This window comes from Leopardus geoffroyi, chromosome D3, assembly GCF_018350155.1.
Source record: "Leopardus geoffroyi isolate Oge1 chromosome D3, O.geoffroyi_Oge1_pat1.0, whole genome shotgun sequence".
Classification (NCBI taxonomy): domain Eukaryota; kingdom Metazoa; phylum Chordata; class Mammalia; order Carnivora; family Felidae; genus Leopardus; species Leopardus geoffroyi.
The window spans coordinates 21,512,286-21,526,461 of record NC_059339.1 but is presented as its reverse complement, the minus strand read 5'-3'; the positions used below and the strand labels follow the sequence as shown (position 1 = coordinate 21,526,461).

General features: G+C 41.2%; 1 protein-coding gene across 14 annotated transcripts in view; it reads left to right on the top strand.

Annotated features, from left to right (window-relative positions):
• The window catches only part of DEPDC5 (DEP domain containing 5, GATOR1 subcomplex subunit), a 129,506-nt gene that overhangs the window by 44,908 nt on the left and 70,422 nt on the right, over window positions 1–14,176 (top strand). For all 14 annotated transcript variants that reach the window (XR_006707910.1, XM_045459735.1, XM_045459729.1 and 11 more), the window contains exons 18-22: window positions 2,305–2,374; window positions 4,600–4,636; window positions 5,160–5,280; window positions 7,872–8,092; window positions 13,320–13,523. Coding sequence is in view for 13 of the 14 variants with exons in the window: in XM_045459735.1 (XP_045315691.1) it covers window positions 2,305–2,374; window positions 4,600–4,636; window positions 5,160–5,280; window positions 7,872–8,092; window positions 13,320–13,523 (653 nt within the window). In the remaining variant the exon portion in view is untranslated. The remainder of the gene's footprint in view (window positions 1–2,304; window positions 2,375–4,599; window positions 4,637–5,159; window positions 5,281–7,871; window positions 8,093–13,319; window positions 13,524–14,176) is intronic.

Below are 14,176 nucleotides of genomic sequence, written 5' to 3'. Positions count from 1 at the left end.
GGCCTGAGGCCTGCTTTTCACATCTCACTGTGAACCTTGTTTGCTTGAGCCACTCATAGACAGGAGCAAAGAGGGCTTGTGGCCAGAGGTGCATGGCTGCTCGTAAGAGCCATTGTTCATATCCTGTCCACTAGCCTCTTCAAAATCATTCCACAAGGCCAGAGACCTTACTTGAAGCATAATCAAATTGTCTTCAGTGAAAAGTTATTCCCAAGTATTATTGGCTAGTCATGAAAATTGATCCAAAAAGTAAATTAATAGCAGATACATAAGAGTTATAAAACGGGCATTTTGAGGATGCCATAGGCATCTGGAGTCTGTTTTAGAGATCATAGAGACCCTCCAGTCACACTGTATAGGTGTTCCAGGAGGGTAACTTGACTTGCCAAAGGTTGAGCAGCAAGTTCATGGCAAAGCTGAAGCTCTTGGTTTAAACCATTTGAAATTGTGATTTTTACACTGGGTTTGACCTTCAAACACAGCAATTTCACGTGGATACATCTAATAGAAACCCATTCTTCTGGCTAATATCACTTTAATACTCAGATCTTTTGCAATTAATGTCTGGAAAGCAAGCAGCATCCTCTACTTGTACTTTCCTTGGTACCACTCTGAGGAGTCAAGTCCCAGGGGCTAGTTGGATTCCAGGTCTGACTGCAGTTGGTATTTTTTTTTTTTTTTTAATTTATTCAATTTGAGAGAGACAGAGAGAGTGAGCAGGGGAGGGACAGAGAGAGAGGGAAAGAGAGAATCCCAAGCAGACTCCGCACCACCAGCACAGAGCCCAACACAGGGTTTGAACTCATGAAACCTAAGATCATGACCTGAACTGAAACCAAGAATTAGATGCATAACCAACTGAGCCACCCAAACACTCCTCCTTTCTTTTTTTAAAGTTTATTTATTTATTTTGAGTGAGAGAGAGAGAGAGCACAAGTGGGGGAGAGGCAGAGAGAGAGGGAGAGAGATAGAATCCCGAGCAAGTTCCCCACTGACAGCACGGAGCCCAGAGTGGGGCTGGAACCCACGAACTGTGAGATCATGACCTGAGCCAAAGTTGAATGCTTAACTGACTGAGCCACCCGGGCACCCCGCAGTTGGTATTCTTATGTTATGCACATAATGCATAATGTGTTACTGGATTGCCCTACAGTTCACTAGTTGTCTATTAATTTTTTTTTTTTTTTTTTTTTTTTTTTTTGCTTATGATCAGAGTTATAATGGAAGATGGGGATTGGTTAGTGTTCAAAACATCTTTCCCATAAGTTAATTATAGATAAAAGAGACTACAGAGACATGCCTAAGATGGAAAAGTCTGTTTAGCCTCTGTTTACTCATTAGACCCAGGGCAAGGTTGGGTTTCCCAATTTTCTTGTGTGTCTGACATGACTGCATTAAGATATGATTTTCAGGGGCACCTGGGTGGTTCAGTCAGCTAAGTGTCCCACTCTTGGTTTTGGTTCAGGTTATGATCTTGGGGTTTGTGAGTTTGAGCCCCGTGTCAGGCTCTGCACTGACTGTGTGGAGCCTACTTTGGGTTCTCTCTCTCTCTTCTCTCTGGCCCTCCCCTGCTCATGCTCTCTCTCCCTGTCAAAAATAAATAAACTTTAAAAAAAAAAGATATGATTTTCAAAGAGATAAAAATTTGATGATTTGTGCCATATTTTCTTAAGACCATTTTTTTTCTTTTCTTGCCTGACTTATTCTTGCTTACCAAGTGCTGTTCAACCCAAGAGTGATAAAGACCACACTTGGGCCCAGCATCGTGCCAAGTATCAAGATGCAAAAATATCATGGTGTAAATAGATGTAATCTCTGCTAGGAGGAGGAGATTCTCATCCAGTTAGGAATCAGGACGTGTGAAACCGTTAACAAGGGGAAAAAGAATAGAACAATAATTAAAACCATATTTAATATTTTGTAGTAATTACAGAACAAGTTAGAATTGGAGGAATCAGTGAAGCCTGAGACATAGGCAGTCAAGAGAGGACTAATTCATGGCTGGGGTTTCAATTTAAAGTTTAAAATGCAAGGGACTTATGGGGTGCCTGCGTGGCTCAGTCGGTTGAGTGTCTGACTTCATCTCAGGTCATGATCTCACATTCATGAGTTTGAGCCTCGCATCAGGCTCTACGCTGACAGATCAGAGCCTGGATCCTGTGTCTCCCTCTTTGGATTCTGTGTCTCCCTCTGTTCATGCTTTGTCTCTCTCTCTCTCTCTCAAAAAATAAATAAATATTAAAAAAAAATAAAAAATAAATAAAATGGAAGGGGCTTAAATTAATGACCTTTTTTCTTTCACAGTTTCTATACGTCTAAAAGCCAGCTCTTTTGTAACAGTTTCACCCCGCGAATAAAACTGGCAGGAAAGAAGGTAGGTGTCACCAACCTGTAGAGCCTTCAGGGAGTGTCACACACCAACATGGTTATTTTGATCCCAGGATATGCCCTTCTTCCCCATGGTCATGAGTAGAGTTCAAGACATTTGTCTTAGAACTTTATGATTTTCCACATTAAATACATCAACAACAAGGCAAACCTCCAGACTATAAGAAATATCTTTGGGAAAACTATGACAACTCTTTTTAGTTCTTTAATAATGAATATTTTTGTCATGATGTGATTGGTTTATTCAGATACTGGGACTGCTCAGATACCTTTGGGGACAAAGACATGGGCACGCACTGCAGCAAAGGGGAAATATGATGTAAAGATCACATCTTGGCAGTAGTTAAAGAAAGGCAAATTCAAACAAGAATGGAGATTCTTTTTGTTTACCAAATGGGTTTATTTTATTTTATCAAGATTTTACTTTATTTTAATATTTCTTTATTTGAGAGAGAGAGAGAGAAACAGAAACACAGAATCCAAAGCAGACTCCAGGCTCTGCGCTGTCAGCACAGAGCCTGATGTGGGGGCTCGAACTCATGAACCGTGAGATTGTGACTTGAGCCGAAGTCAGATGCTTAACTGACTGAACCACCCAGGTGCCCCTAAAGATTTTATTTTTAAGTAATCTCTATGCCCAACGTGGGGTTCAAACTTAGAACCCCGAGACTGAGAGTCATACGCTCCACTGACTGAACCTGCCAGGTGGCCCTGCTTATCAAAAGGTTTAAAACAAAACAATTATACCTGGGAAAAGTGGTGATATTGGTGCTTGAGTACCTGGTTGGTGTACAATACTTACAAAAAGCAGTTCAGCCATGTGTATCAGGGGCAATGCAAACGTTCATGCCATTTGACCAGACAATTCCATTTTTGGCTATATGGTTTAAGGAAACAATTGAGGATATTGAATGCAAATAGCATCTTTGTTTATAATAGAAGTTGAAAATAATAGGGAAATGACTAAACCATGAACTACACTCCATGTAATATATTGCCAGTCAATAAAAGTGCCAGTTTTAAGAACCTTAAAACGTGTTTTTGATATAAGGTGAAGAGACACACAGACTGTTGGGTATGTAGGTGGCATACCAGGTACTCTCACCCATCCATCTGCCTGTTTCTAGCGAGTTAAACTGTGAAAGCTGCTCTATTGTGGTCATGTTAGTAGTATTAGAGCCATTTTTTCCCTTTTTTGGGGGGGGGGGTAATGGGTTAATGTTACTCTTCTAATAAGGAAAATAGTAATTGCGAGGACTATGAAGACTCCTTCTAAAATGGGCTTTGTCGGGGCGCCTGGGTGGCGCAGTCGGTTAAGCGTCCGACTTCAGCCAGGTCACAATCTCGCGGTCCGTGAGTTCGAGCCCCGCGTCGGGCTCTGGGCTGATGGCTCAGAGCCTGGAGCCTGTTTCCGATTCTGTGTCTCCCTCTCTCTCTGCCCCTCCCCTGTTCATGCTCTGTCTCTCTCTGTCCCAAAAATAAATAAACGTTGAAAAAAAAAAATTAATAAAATGGGCTTTGTCAAGTAGTGAGGTGCTAGGAGAAGGGACTCTTCCCAGAAAGGGCCACCTCCTGCCCTCTGAGGTTTTATGCCTTCATCACAACCCTTCTGGGCAAAGTGGAACATGGAGGAACTTCTCTATACATGATGATTTTAAAGAAGAAAGAGTGAGTATTGTTAGAGAAGTTTAAAGGGTCCTGAAAAAGACTTATTTGGAAGAGAATAAAAAAGCTCTTTGTGTTTTCTTTCAACCTCTGTAAAGCATTTCAGCAAACTGGGTGCTCTCTCATAGGTGTAGGCAAACTGGTGAGAGCACTGTAGTGAAAGGGGCCACGCGCATGAAGGGTTTGGGGGCAGGTAGGATACACATACCACTGGACTGACCGAGAACATGAAGGACTGGGCTTGGATTTTGGCTCTGCTACCTGTTGTGTGACTTTGAGGAAGTCCCTTTTTCTCTCTAGAATTGAATGCCCTCACCTGTACGGTGAGGATAGAGTTTTGAGGGCAACCAAGGTGTGAGGTGGGCCTGGTAGGGCCTGACACTGCGGTAGGTAGGCCTCAGGTGTTTGCTCCTGCCTTCCCGTCAGCTACAGGGAGGGGTAAGGCATGGTCTCTACCCAGGGGAGCAGCCACCTACATACTGTGCCTTGTGATAAGTTCTATTTTAGCAGAGGAGGAAGTGATTAATTATCTATTTAATTTTACAGCCTGCCTCTGAGAAAGCAAAAAATGGCCGTGATACATGTGAGTATTTTGGGGACCTCCTTTTGTCCCGTTTAAAAAGAGTCCGCTAACCCATGGCAACAAGATTATGTGAGGTCGCATAAGCAGTTCACAGCTAAGTTGGGAGACCTGAGTTTCCCTCGGAAAGTCCTTTAACTGCCTTGTATATTTTCATCCTGTCAGCTGTGAAACAGATGCTGACAAACCTTGTTTTTCCTTTCCATCAGTCAATTGTAGGGATCAGGCAGAAAGTTTTAAAGTACTAACTGTACCACATATTAAGGGGATCTTTTTTTAAAGTGGGATCACAGAAGAATGAAATACTACCCAAACTTTCCCCTTATTTAGTGCTACACTCTTTTCTATATCACTTTGACATGTTAGTCATTTAATTTCAAGAACCTGATGAATGGGTTATTATCCCACTTTTTTCAGGGAGACATGATGGTGATCACCTGTGTCTTGTGGATTTTGATGAAAGCCCTCTGAAGGCATCTGGTTGAAATGTATTTTAATGACCATTCACTTGATTTGTGTATTTCAGCTCTTGGGACTCCAAAAGAATCTGAGAATGCCCTTCCCATCCAAGTAGATTATGATGCCTACGACGCCCAAGTGTTCAGGCTGCCAGGCCCATCTCGGGCTCAGCGCCTCGCTACCTGCAGGTTTTTTGCCAGATTCACTTTGGGGTGTATATGAAAATTGCTTGGGAAAACCTTAGGGCCTGCAGGGACCTTCATGAGAGCAACCTGGAAAACGTTTTAAATTAAAATTAGCCAAATGGAAACTATACCGTGTAGATCATTAAGGGTTCTGTTTCTAGGTTCTCTGGCCCACCCATTTTGTTAGCTATATTTGCAAGAAATGTTGTCCCCAAATAGAGTGTTCTTCTAATCAAAAGAAGCAATTCACAAATTCTAGAATCTTCTTACTGGGCTGCCATTAATGTATATATATATATAGATCCTAGGGCCCATAGTTTCTTTGGAGTATTTTATTCCCAGTGGGCAAGAGACTTTTCTGTCTTTAATTCTTGCTTTTTAAGTGTGTTCCATGTTATTTTTGTCATATGATAGTTTTTAATTGTGCTGTAGTGGGATTTACCAATATATTCATTTCTGAGTCTTACGTAAAAAGGCGTCCCATCCCAGGGCATTTTTTTTTTTTTTTTTTTTACACCCCTAGTGGACTAAATACCATGAGTCCATTTTCCAAATTTCTTAAATATGCACCTTTATTTAAGCACAGTGATTGGAAGAATATTCCATCTCTTCACATTGGCAGTTGAGCTTATAGTAGCCACATGATTGTCTTCTCTCCTTTCATCTCGTCCCATCTTAAGGTGAAAACATTTAGGGACACCTGGGTGACTCAGTTGGTTAAATGGCTGACTTCCGCTCAGGTCATGATCTCTCTCACGGTCTGTGAGTTCTCTGTGCTGACAGCTTGGAGCCTGGAACTGCTTTGGATTCTGTGTCTCGCTCTCTGCCCCTGCCCACTCATGTTCTGTCTCTGTCTCTCTCTCTCTCAGAAACAAAAACACATTAAAAATTTTTTTAAAAAGATGAAAACATTTAGAGCTCAGACATAAAACATTTCCTAAATGTTTAGAACCTTTAGTGCCATTAACTACAGTTCTCTTATACATAGATCTACTTAGGGATTTGGTAGCACTTTCCTCCCGAGTATTTAAAAATGCTTTCACACACACACAAAAATAAAAAAAAATAAATAAAAATGCTTTCACAGTCGAAGATCTTTGGTTTTGTTTTTTCTAAACAAAGATGGCAAGACATGGTATTTCAGAAACTTAGGTCTTATGTTTCCTGAGGGAGCCGCCTGTGTCTTAATTGGTACTCTGTCTCCCTGCACAGGACTAAGCATACACTGGTGCCCAGATATTTACTGTTGCAATAATGTACATGCAGTCAGCCCAGGGGATCCATTTTCAGGCTCCATTTAAGCTCTGACTTAAGACAAAATCCTTCCAGGCGGAAACAGAACAGCTCTGATACCAGAGGGGGAGCCCTATCCGTAGTTGCTAACTCTTCCATTCTGAATTTTTGCCTCCCTATTGGGCTTCTCCCTTTTTGATCCTTGCTCCTAGTACTTCCAGAAGTTTTCTCCTTAGGGAGTTTTATGTTTTAATAAGGATAAACTTGGGGCGCCTGGGTGGCGCAGTCGGTTAAGCGTCCGACTTCAGCCAGGTCACGATCTCGCGGTCCGTGAGTTCGAGCCCCGCGTCAGGCTCTGGGCTGATGGCTCAGAGCCTGGAGCCTGTTTCCGATTCTGTGTCTCCCTCTCTCTCTGCCCCTCCCCCGTTCATGCTCTGTCTCTCTCTGTCCCAAAAATAAATAAACGTTGAAAAAAAAAAATTAAAAAAAAAATAAGGATAAACTTTTTAAAACCTTTATTAAGGAAATGTTCAAACATACTCAAATAGAGTAGTATAATGAAGAGTGATCAGTGTCTTGTCTGCCTCATTTCATTGCTTTCCCTACCTTTTACATTTTGTTGGAGTATTCTAAAACAAATCTCTTTTTTAACCTGTAAATGTTATAGTGTATGTCTTTAACAAATAAGAATTAAAAAATAAATTATCCCAAGTACCAAAATTAACACTAATTCTTTAATATCTTCTAACAGCTAGTCTATATTCAAATTTCCCAATTGTCTCAAAAGTGTGTTTTTACAGTTGGTTGATTTGAATTGGGACCTAAAGAAGATGCAGACAAAGCATTTGGTTGGAATGTGTTTTTTCTGTGACTGTAGATTATGTTGCTTTTTTCATTTGGCTGATTGTTTTGTTATAATGTTTAACTTGTCCTCTCTTCTCTGAATTTACCTCTAGCAATTACCTCTAGAGGCCTGATTATATTTAGGCTCAATTTTTGGTCCAAGAAGACTCCTGAGGTGGCTGTGTACTTTCTCTTGCATCATATATCCTGTCTAGTTGCCCCATTTTCAATGATATGAGATTGATTGGTGGGATCAAGTAGGGTTAGACTGGAATAGTCACTCCTTTACAGCTATGACCCCGGGACTTGGGCCAATTGAGAACTGTCAGTTCTTATGCAATATCTCAAGCTGGTCGAGGGGGAATACCCCCTACATTATTTCTCACTCATAGAACACAGTGGGGATTTTTGTTATTGGTTTCCCAATTAGCTTGGGCTGGTGACAGGTTTTGGTGCTTTAATTCTAGGTGGGGCACCATCACTTGCTTGTTGGTAACTCATTGTCTCTCACTTGTCAGATCTGTGCGAGAGCGGGAGAGTCATAATCGAAAGAGCGCCAGCTCCTGTGATGTCTCATCCAGCCCTTCCCTGCCCAGCCGCACACTGCCCACTGAGGAAGTGAGGAGCCAGGCTTCTGATGACAGCTCCCTGGGCAGGAGTGCCAACATCCTGATGATCCCGCACCCCCACCTGCACCAGTATGAAGTCAGCAGTTCCTTGGGCTACACCAGCACTCGAGGTCAGAGGGCTGAAGAACGGGCACAGCAGGGCAGAGCTGGGGACAGCTCCCTTCCTGCAGCAGGGGATAGGAGGGGATGTGACCAGATGTGGGGTATAAGTCCCATATCTTATTATTTCCATGCCAGTGCAAAGTGTATAAGTCACCTGAGATGTACGTATGTGTATATTATACTATTTTTGTCTCTAACACTTTTTCCCCCTTCACTGTAACTATATATCTTTCCATATGTTAATGCAGAACTTTTCTTAGGCCTAGGGTCAAAGGTGTTTGCTTATTTTCTTATCATTGCCATTTGTGTCATGCCTAAAACAGCCTCAGTCCCGTATTGTACTTTAAGATTTCTCCTCACAGTTAACTTGCTAACCCGGCTCACACTAGGGAGCACAGGTGCTACTTTTTCTGTATCTTATTCTGCCATCCAGCAGCACCTGCAGCTAGAGTCTACAGGTACCTCCTGACTTTTTAAAAAACTTTTAATTTTGAAATAATTATTGATTCATGGGAAATGACAGATACACACACACACACACACACACACACACACACACACGGAGGTCCTAGGTACCTTTCACTCATTTTCACCATGGCAACATGTTGTATAACTATAGACAACATCAGACCAGGAAACTGACATTGGTACAAGCCACAGAGCTCATTCAGATTGCACTAGTATTACATGCACTCATTTGTGCGTGTGTATTTCTGTGCAGTTTGTTTTGTTTTTTAAATGTTTGTTTATTTATTTTGAGGTGGGGGTAGAGAGGCAGGGAAAAGGATACTTCCAAGCAGGCTCCATGCTTTCAGCACAGAGCCCAACAGAGGGCTCAGTCTCATGAACCATGAGATCATGGCCTGAGCTGAAATCAAGAACCAGACACTTAACCTGTTGAACCACCCAGGCATTCCATATTTGTTTGTTTGTTTGTTTGTTTGTTTATTTATTTATTTTTTAAGTAAGCTCTATGCCCAATATGGGTCTTGAACTCATAACCTTGAGATCAAGAATCATATGCTCTAATGACTAAGTCAGCCAGGCACTCCTCTACGCATTTTTATCACATGTGTAGATTTATTTATTTATAATTATCATCATAATTAAATACAGAACTATTCCATCACCACAGGGCTGTCTTGTGTTACCCCCTTATAGCCACACACTCTCACTGATCATTCTCTTGCTCTATAATTTTGTTAATTTCAAGGATGTTATATAAATGGAAGCACAGCCCTCCTGACTTTTGATCACTGACTTAGGAATGTTGTATACACATAGCTGCCCCCTGTTGCCCTCCTGGAAGGATTCCCGAAGGGTGAGGAATGTTTTCTATGACCCAGGGTGTTGAAGGTGAAGCCATCAGCTCCAGCACCATATACACTATGCCAAGGGCATAGTTTTTGACTATAGAAAAAATTTTGCTTGTTTTGTAACTGGTTCAAAGTATAAATAGGAAATGCTAAAAAAGGAGAAATGAGCAGATATTTAATGACATGAGTATAGTATATCACCTATGTCACTTAATTAGTTTCAGCACTCAGGAATTTTAATACATTTGAAATTTGTAGGTTAGCACTTTCCCACTTTCTGGAAATTTCTAAGTTTGTGTGACAGTTACCCCCATTTTTCTGCAAATATTCTTAGTAGGATCTGTAACAAAAGCTAAATTACAGTAAACGTTAATTCTTCCAAAACCCTTGTTGCTCTAAAAGCCAGATCTCTGAGGAGATAATGTTGTAGCTTTGAAAGTAGCTTAGAAAATAGTTTTCTTAAAAATTTATCTGAATAGTAGAATTGATTTCAGTGTCCTTTAGTGATATTGGGGAGTTTTTTGGAAAAGCCAAAAAGCAATTCACTAGAATATTATAAGGCAGTACAATCTATAGGCCCTTAGTTTACTGTTTCTCTAGTGTGTTTAGGGGGTCTCACCCATCTACCTATCCAATGTAACATAGAAAACATTTCCCCTTTCCTTTATACATATTTTTTTTCTATAACATATATTTAAAAAAATTTTTATTTGTTTTTTAAATTTACATCCAAGTTAGCATATAGTGCAACGGTGATTTCAGGAGTAGATTCCTTAATGTCCCTTACCCATTTAGCCCATCCCCCCTCCCACAACCCCTCCAGCAATACTCTGTTTGTTCTCTATATTTAAGAGTCTCTTATGTTTTGTCCCCCTTCCTGTTTTTATATATTTTTGCTTCCCTTCCCTTATGTTCATCTGTATTGTATCTTAAATTCCTCATGTGAGTGAAGTCATGTGATATTTGTCTTTCTCTAATTTCGCTTAGAATAATACCCTCTAGTTCCATCCAGGTAGTTGCAATCTATATGTATTTTTGACCCACTTTATCCCTTAGTTCTTTTTTTTTTTTTTTTTTTTAAGTAGGCTCCATGCCCAATGTGAGGCTCAAACTCATGATGCTGGGACAGAGTCGCATGCTCTACCAACTGAGCCAGCCAGGCACCCTTATCCCTTAGTCCTATTTCTCATCCTTTTCAAAGCGTTAACTTATCTTTTTTTAAATTGGATTTTCTCCTTTTATTTTCATGATAACTAAGCAGACCATTTTCTTTTTTATTTGGTAAACCTGAGCATCAACTCATTAATTAACAGTGAAAAAATAGGGGTGCCTGGGTGGCTCAGTCAGTTAAGCGTCCTACTCTTGATTTCGTCTCAGGTCATGATCTCACAGTTGGTAAGTTGGAGCACTGCATCGGGCTCTGTGCTGATAGCACATAGCATAGAGCCTGCTTGGGATTCTCTCTCTCTCTCTCTCTCTCTCTCTCTCTCTCCCTCCCTCCCTCTCTCTCTCCCTCCCCCTCTCTCTGCCCCTCCCTACTTGTGCTGTCTCTGTCTCCCTCAGAATAAGTAAATAAATAAATAAATTTTAATAAAACAGTGAAAAATATAGCTTTCATAGATATCTGAATGTTCCCTTCTTGCATGCAAATCAGCTTTAAGGAATTAGCTATTACTATATACCAGGTTCTTTGGTAGGCATTGGCTAAATAATGGTGGACAAGACATATTCCTTGATGCCATGGAATTTGCATCTGCTGGACCCATTTTCTGATGTGGGTGATTGCTTTAGTGAACATGGGATGCATACCAGGGGAGCTGGTTGTGGGTTTTAGCTCTTTGATCCACTTAGGTTATGTAGCATGTTACCTCCATCTCTATAATGGGAGCCTGTCTGCCGTTGGACAAGACAGGTTGAGTCTGTATGTCATGCCACCTCATTGCCTGGTCAATGCTGGATGCATCCATTTCTTCATTCTTTTCTCCCAGGATTTTTTTTTTTTTAAACATAGTAATATTTGCTTACTTATATCCAGGTCACTGAGTCAGTGGGAGGGGGTTCTGATCCACCCAGTCATTCAGGGCCCCAGGCTGGGATGGTATGATCATTAGCACTGGTCTCCAAAGTTAGCACAGTAGGGGAAAAGAGAATGGAGATCATGAGTAGAGATATTTGTGGTCCAGGCCTTCATTGGAGCATGCCACTTCTACCTGTGTTCTATTGCTTGGAACAAAGTTATTATTTTTATTTTATGTCATGTCATACCATGTCATGTCATGCCATGCCATGCCATGGCATTTCCAGTGTAGTTAACATACAGTGTTATGTAAATTTCAGGTGTACAATATAGTGACTCAACAATTCCATAAATTGCTCTGTGCTCATCACAAAATATACACTCCTTAATCCCTATCACCTATTTTACCCATCAGCCCACCTCCCTCCCCTCTGGTAATCATCAGTTTGTTCTCTTAACAGTCTGTTTCTTGGTTTGTCTCTGTCTCTCTGTCTCTGTTTTTCCCTTTGCTTGTTTGTTTTGTTTCTTAAATTCCCCATATGTATGAAATCATGGTATTTGTCTTTCTCTGACTTATTTCACTTAGCATTGTACTCTTTAGCTCCATCCATGTTGTTGCAAATGCCAAGATTTCATTCTTTTTTTTTTTTTAATTTTTTTAAATGTTTATTTAGTTTGGGGGGAGGGGGGAAGGCACAGAGAAGGAGAGAGACACAGAATCCAAAGCAGGCTCCAGGCTCCGTGCTTATCAGCACAGAGCCCTACATGCAGCTCAAACTCATGAGCCATGAGATCATGACCTGAGCCAAAATCGGACGCTTAACCAACTGAGCCACCCAGGCACCCCAAGATTTCATTCTTTTTTATGGCTGAATAATATTCCATTGTATACATATACCACATCTTCCTTATCTATTCATCTATTGATAGAGACTTGGACTGCTTCCATAATTTGGCTGTTGTAAATAATGCTGCTATAAACATAAGAGTGCATGTATCCCTTTGAATTAGTGTTTTTGTATTCTTTTTTTTTTTTTTTTTTTAATTTTTTTTTTTTTTTCAACGTTTATTTATTTTTGGGACAGAGAGAGCCAGAGCATGAACAGGGGAGGGTCAGAGAGAGAGGGAGACACAGAATCGGAAACAGGCTCCAGGTTCTGAGCCATCAGCCCAGAGCCTGACGCGGGGCTCGAACTCCCGGACCGCGAGATCGTGACCTGGCTGAAGTCGGACGCTTAACCGACTGCGCCACCCAGGCGCCCCAGTGTTTTTGTATTCTTTGAGTAAATACCTAGGGCGATTACTAGATCATAGGGTAGTTCTATTTTTAACTTTTGGAGGAATCTCCATTTTGTTTTCCACAGTGGCTGTACCTGTTTGCATTCCTACCAACAGTGTGAGAGGTAGAACAAAGTTATTTGGCCCCAGCGTAGAGGGGCTAGAAACTATAGTCTCATGTGCCTAAGAGGAAAATCAAATGGGTTTAATGAACACACTGGCCATCTCTATCAGGGTCTGCCCTTCTGGACACCAAATATCTATTTTTATCGTTCCTCCCACATATAGAATATACCCACCCTATCTCCCAGGGAGACAACTCAAGTCATTGCATCTAGCTCAAAGTGCAGGGTCTCTAGGTGATGGGTGGTTCTCTCCATCAGGTTTTGGTGTGGCTTTATTGGGCCAGTAATTTAGGAGCCAGAACTTCCTTCTCCCAAGTATTTAGAAAGTAAACAAACCCAGTGTTTCATTTCATTATAGTTGGGTGATTTTACTTATTTCTTTCACTCCCTAACATGTATGACGTTCAAGATTCTAGTCAGACTTGGCTGATTGCCTAGTCCTGGTTTCACCATGGCTCTGTGCTTTCTCTTTGTGCCTCAACTCCACAATAACTGACAGATGTCCTGGAGAACATGATGGAGCCACCACAGCGAGACTCTAGTGCGCCAGGAAGGTTCCATGTAGGCAGCGCAGAATCCATGCTGCATGTTCGACCTGGGGGATACACACCCCAGCGGGCACTGATTAACCCCTTTGCCCCCTCACGAATGCCCATGAAGCTCACATCCAACAGAAGGCGCTGGATGCACACTTTTCCTGTGGGTAAGTTGGTTGCTCAGGAAAGAGCCTTGTGCTGGGAGCTGCTAGTCCTGGTCCTTGTCACTAACCAGCTGTGTGGCCTCAGTTAAGAATCACAACTTCTCTGCAACTCCAGTGCCCCACCTCTAAGATGGAGCTATCCATTGCCACTCTGCCTACCCCAGGGGTTCTTGTGGGGATCCTTGAGGACACACTTGGGAAGTGACTGTGTAAACCTAAGGGCTTTTCTTCTGTTTGAAAGGGACTGTACTTTGTCATCTGCTTTCTTTCCTAAGAGTAATGCTGCTTATCCTTGTTCATTCCTTCCTCTCCTGTCTCTCTCTGGATAGTGATATTAATGTCTTGAATACACAGAAGTTATATTATTTTGTTTTTTCTCAGGAGTCTCTGACAACTAAAAAAAACCACAATTTTTGAGAAATGGGTGAGCTGGTTTTTTTGTTTTTGTTTTAGTTCAAATAAGTTGAAAAAAAGAGAAAGGATAGAATAAGTGGTTTTTTTAAATACGAGATGCTATACAGAAATGAGAATGAACTACAACCACATCCAAATTTATGTTTAAGTTTATGGACATAATGAAAGAAGCCCAACATAAGAGTGCATTCTGTATGATTCCATTTTTTGAAAGTTCGAAAGCAATCAACACTTAAAAAGAC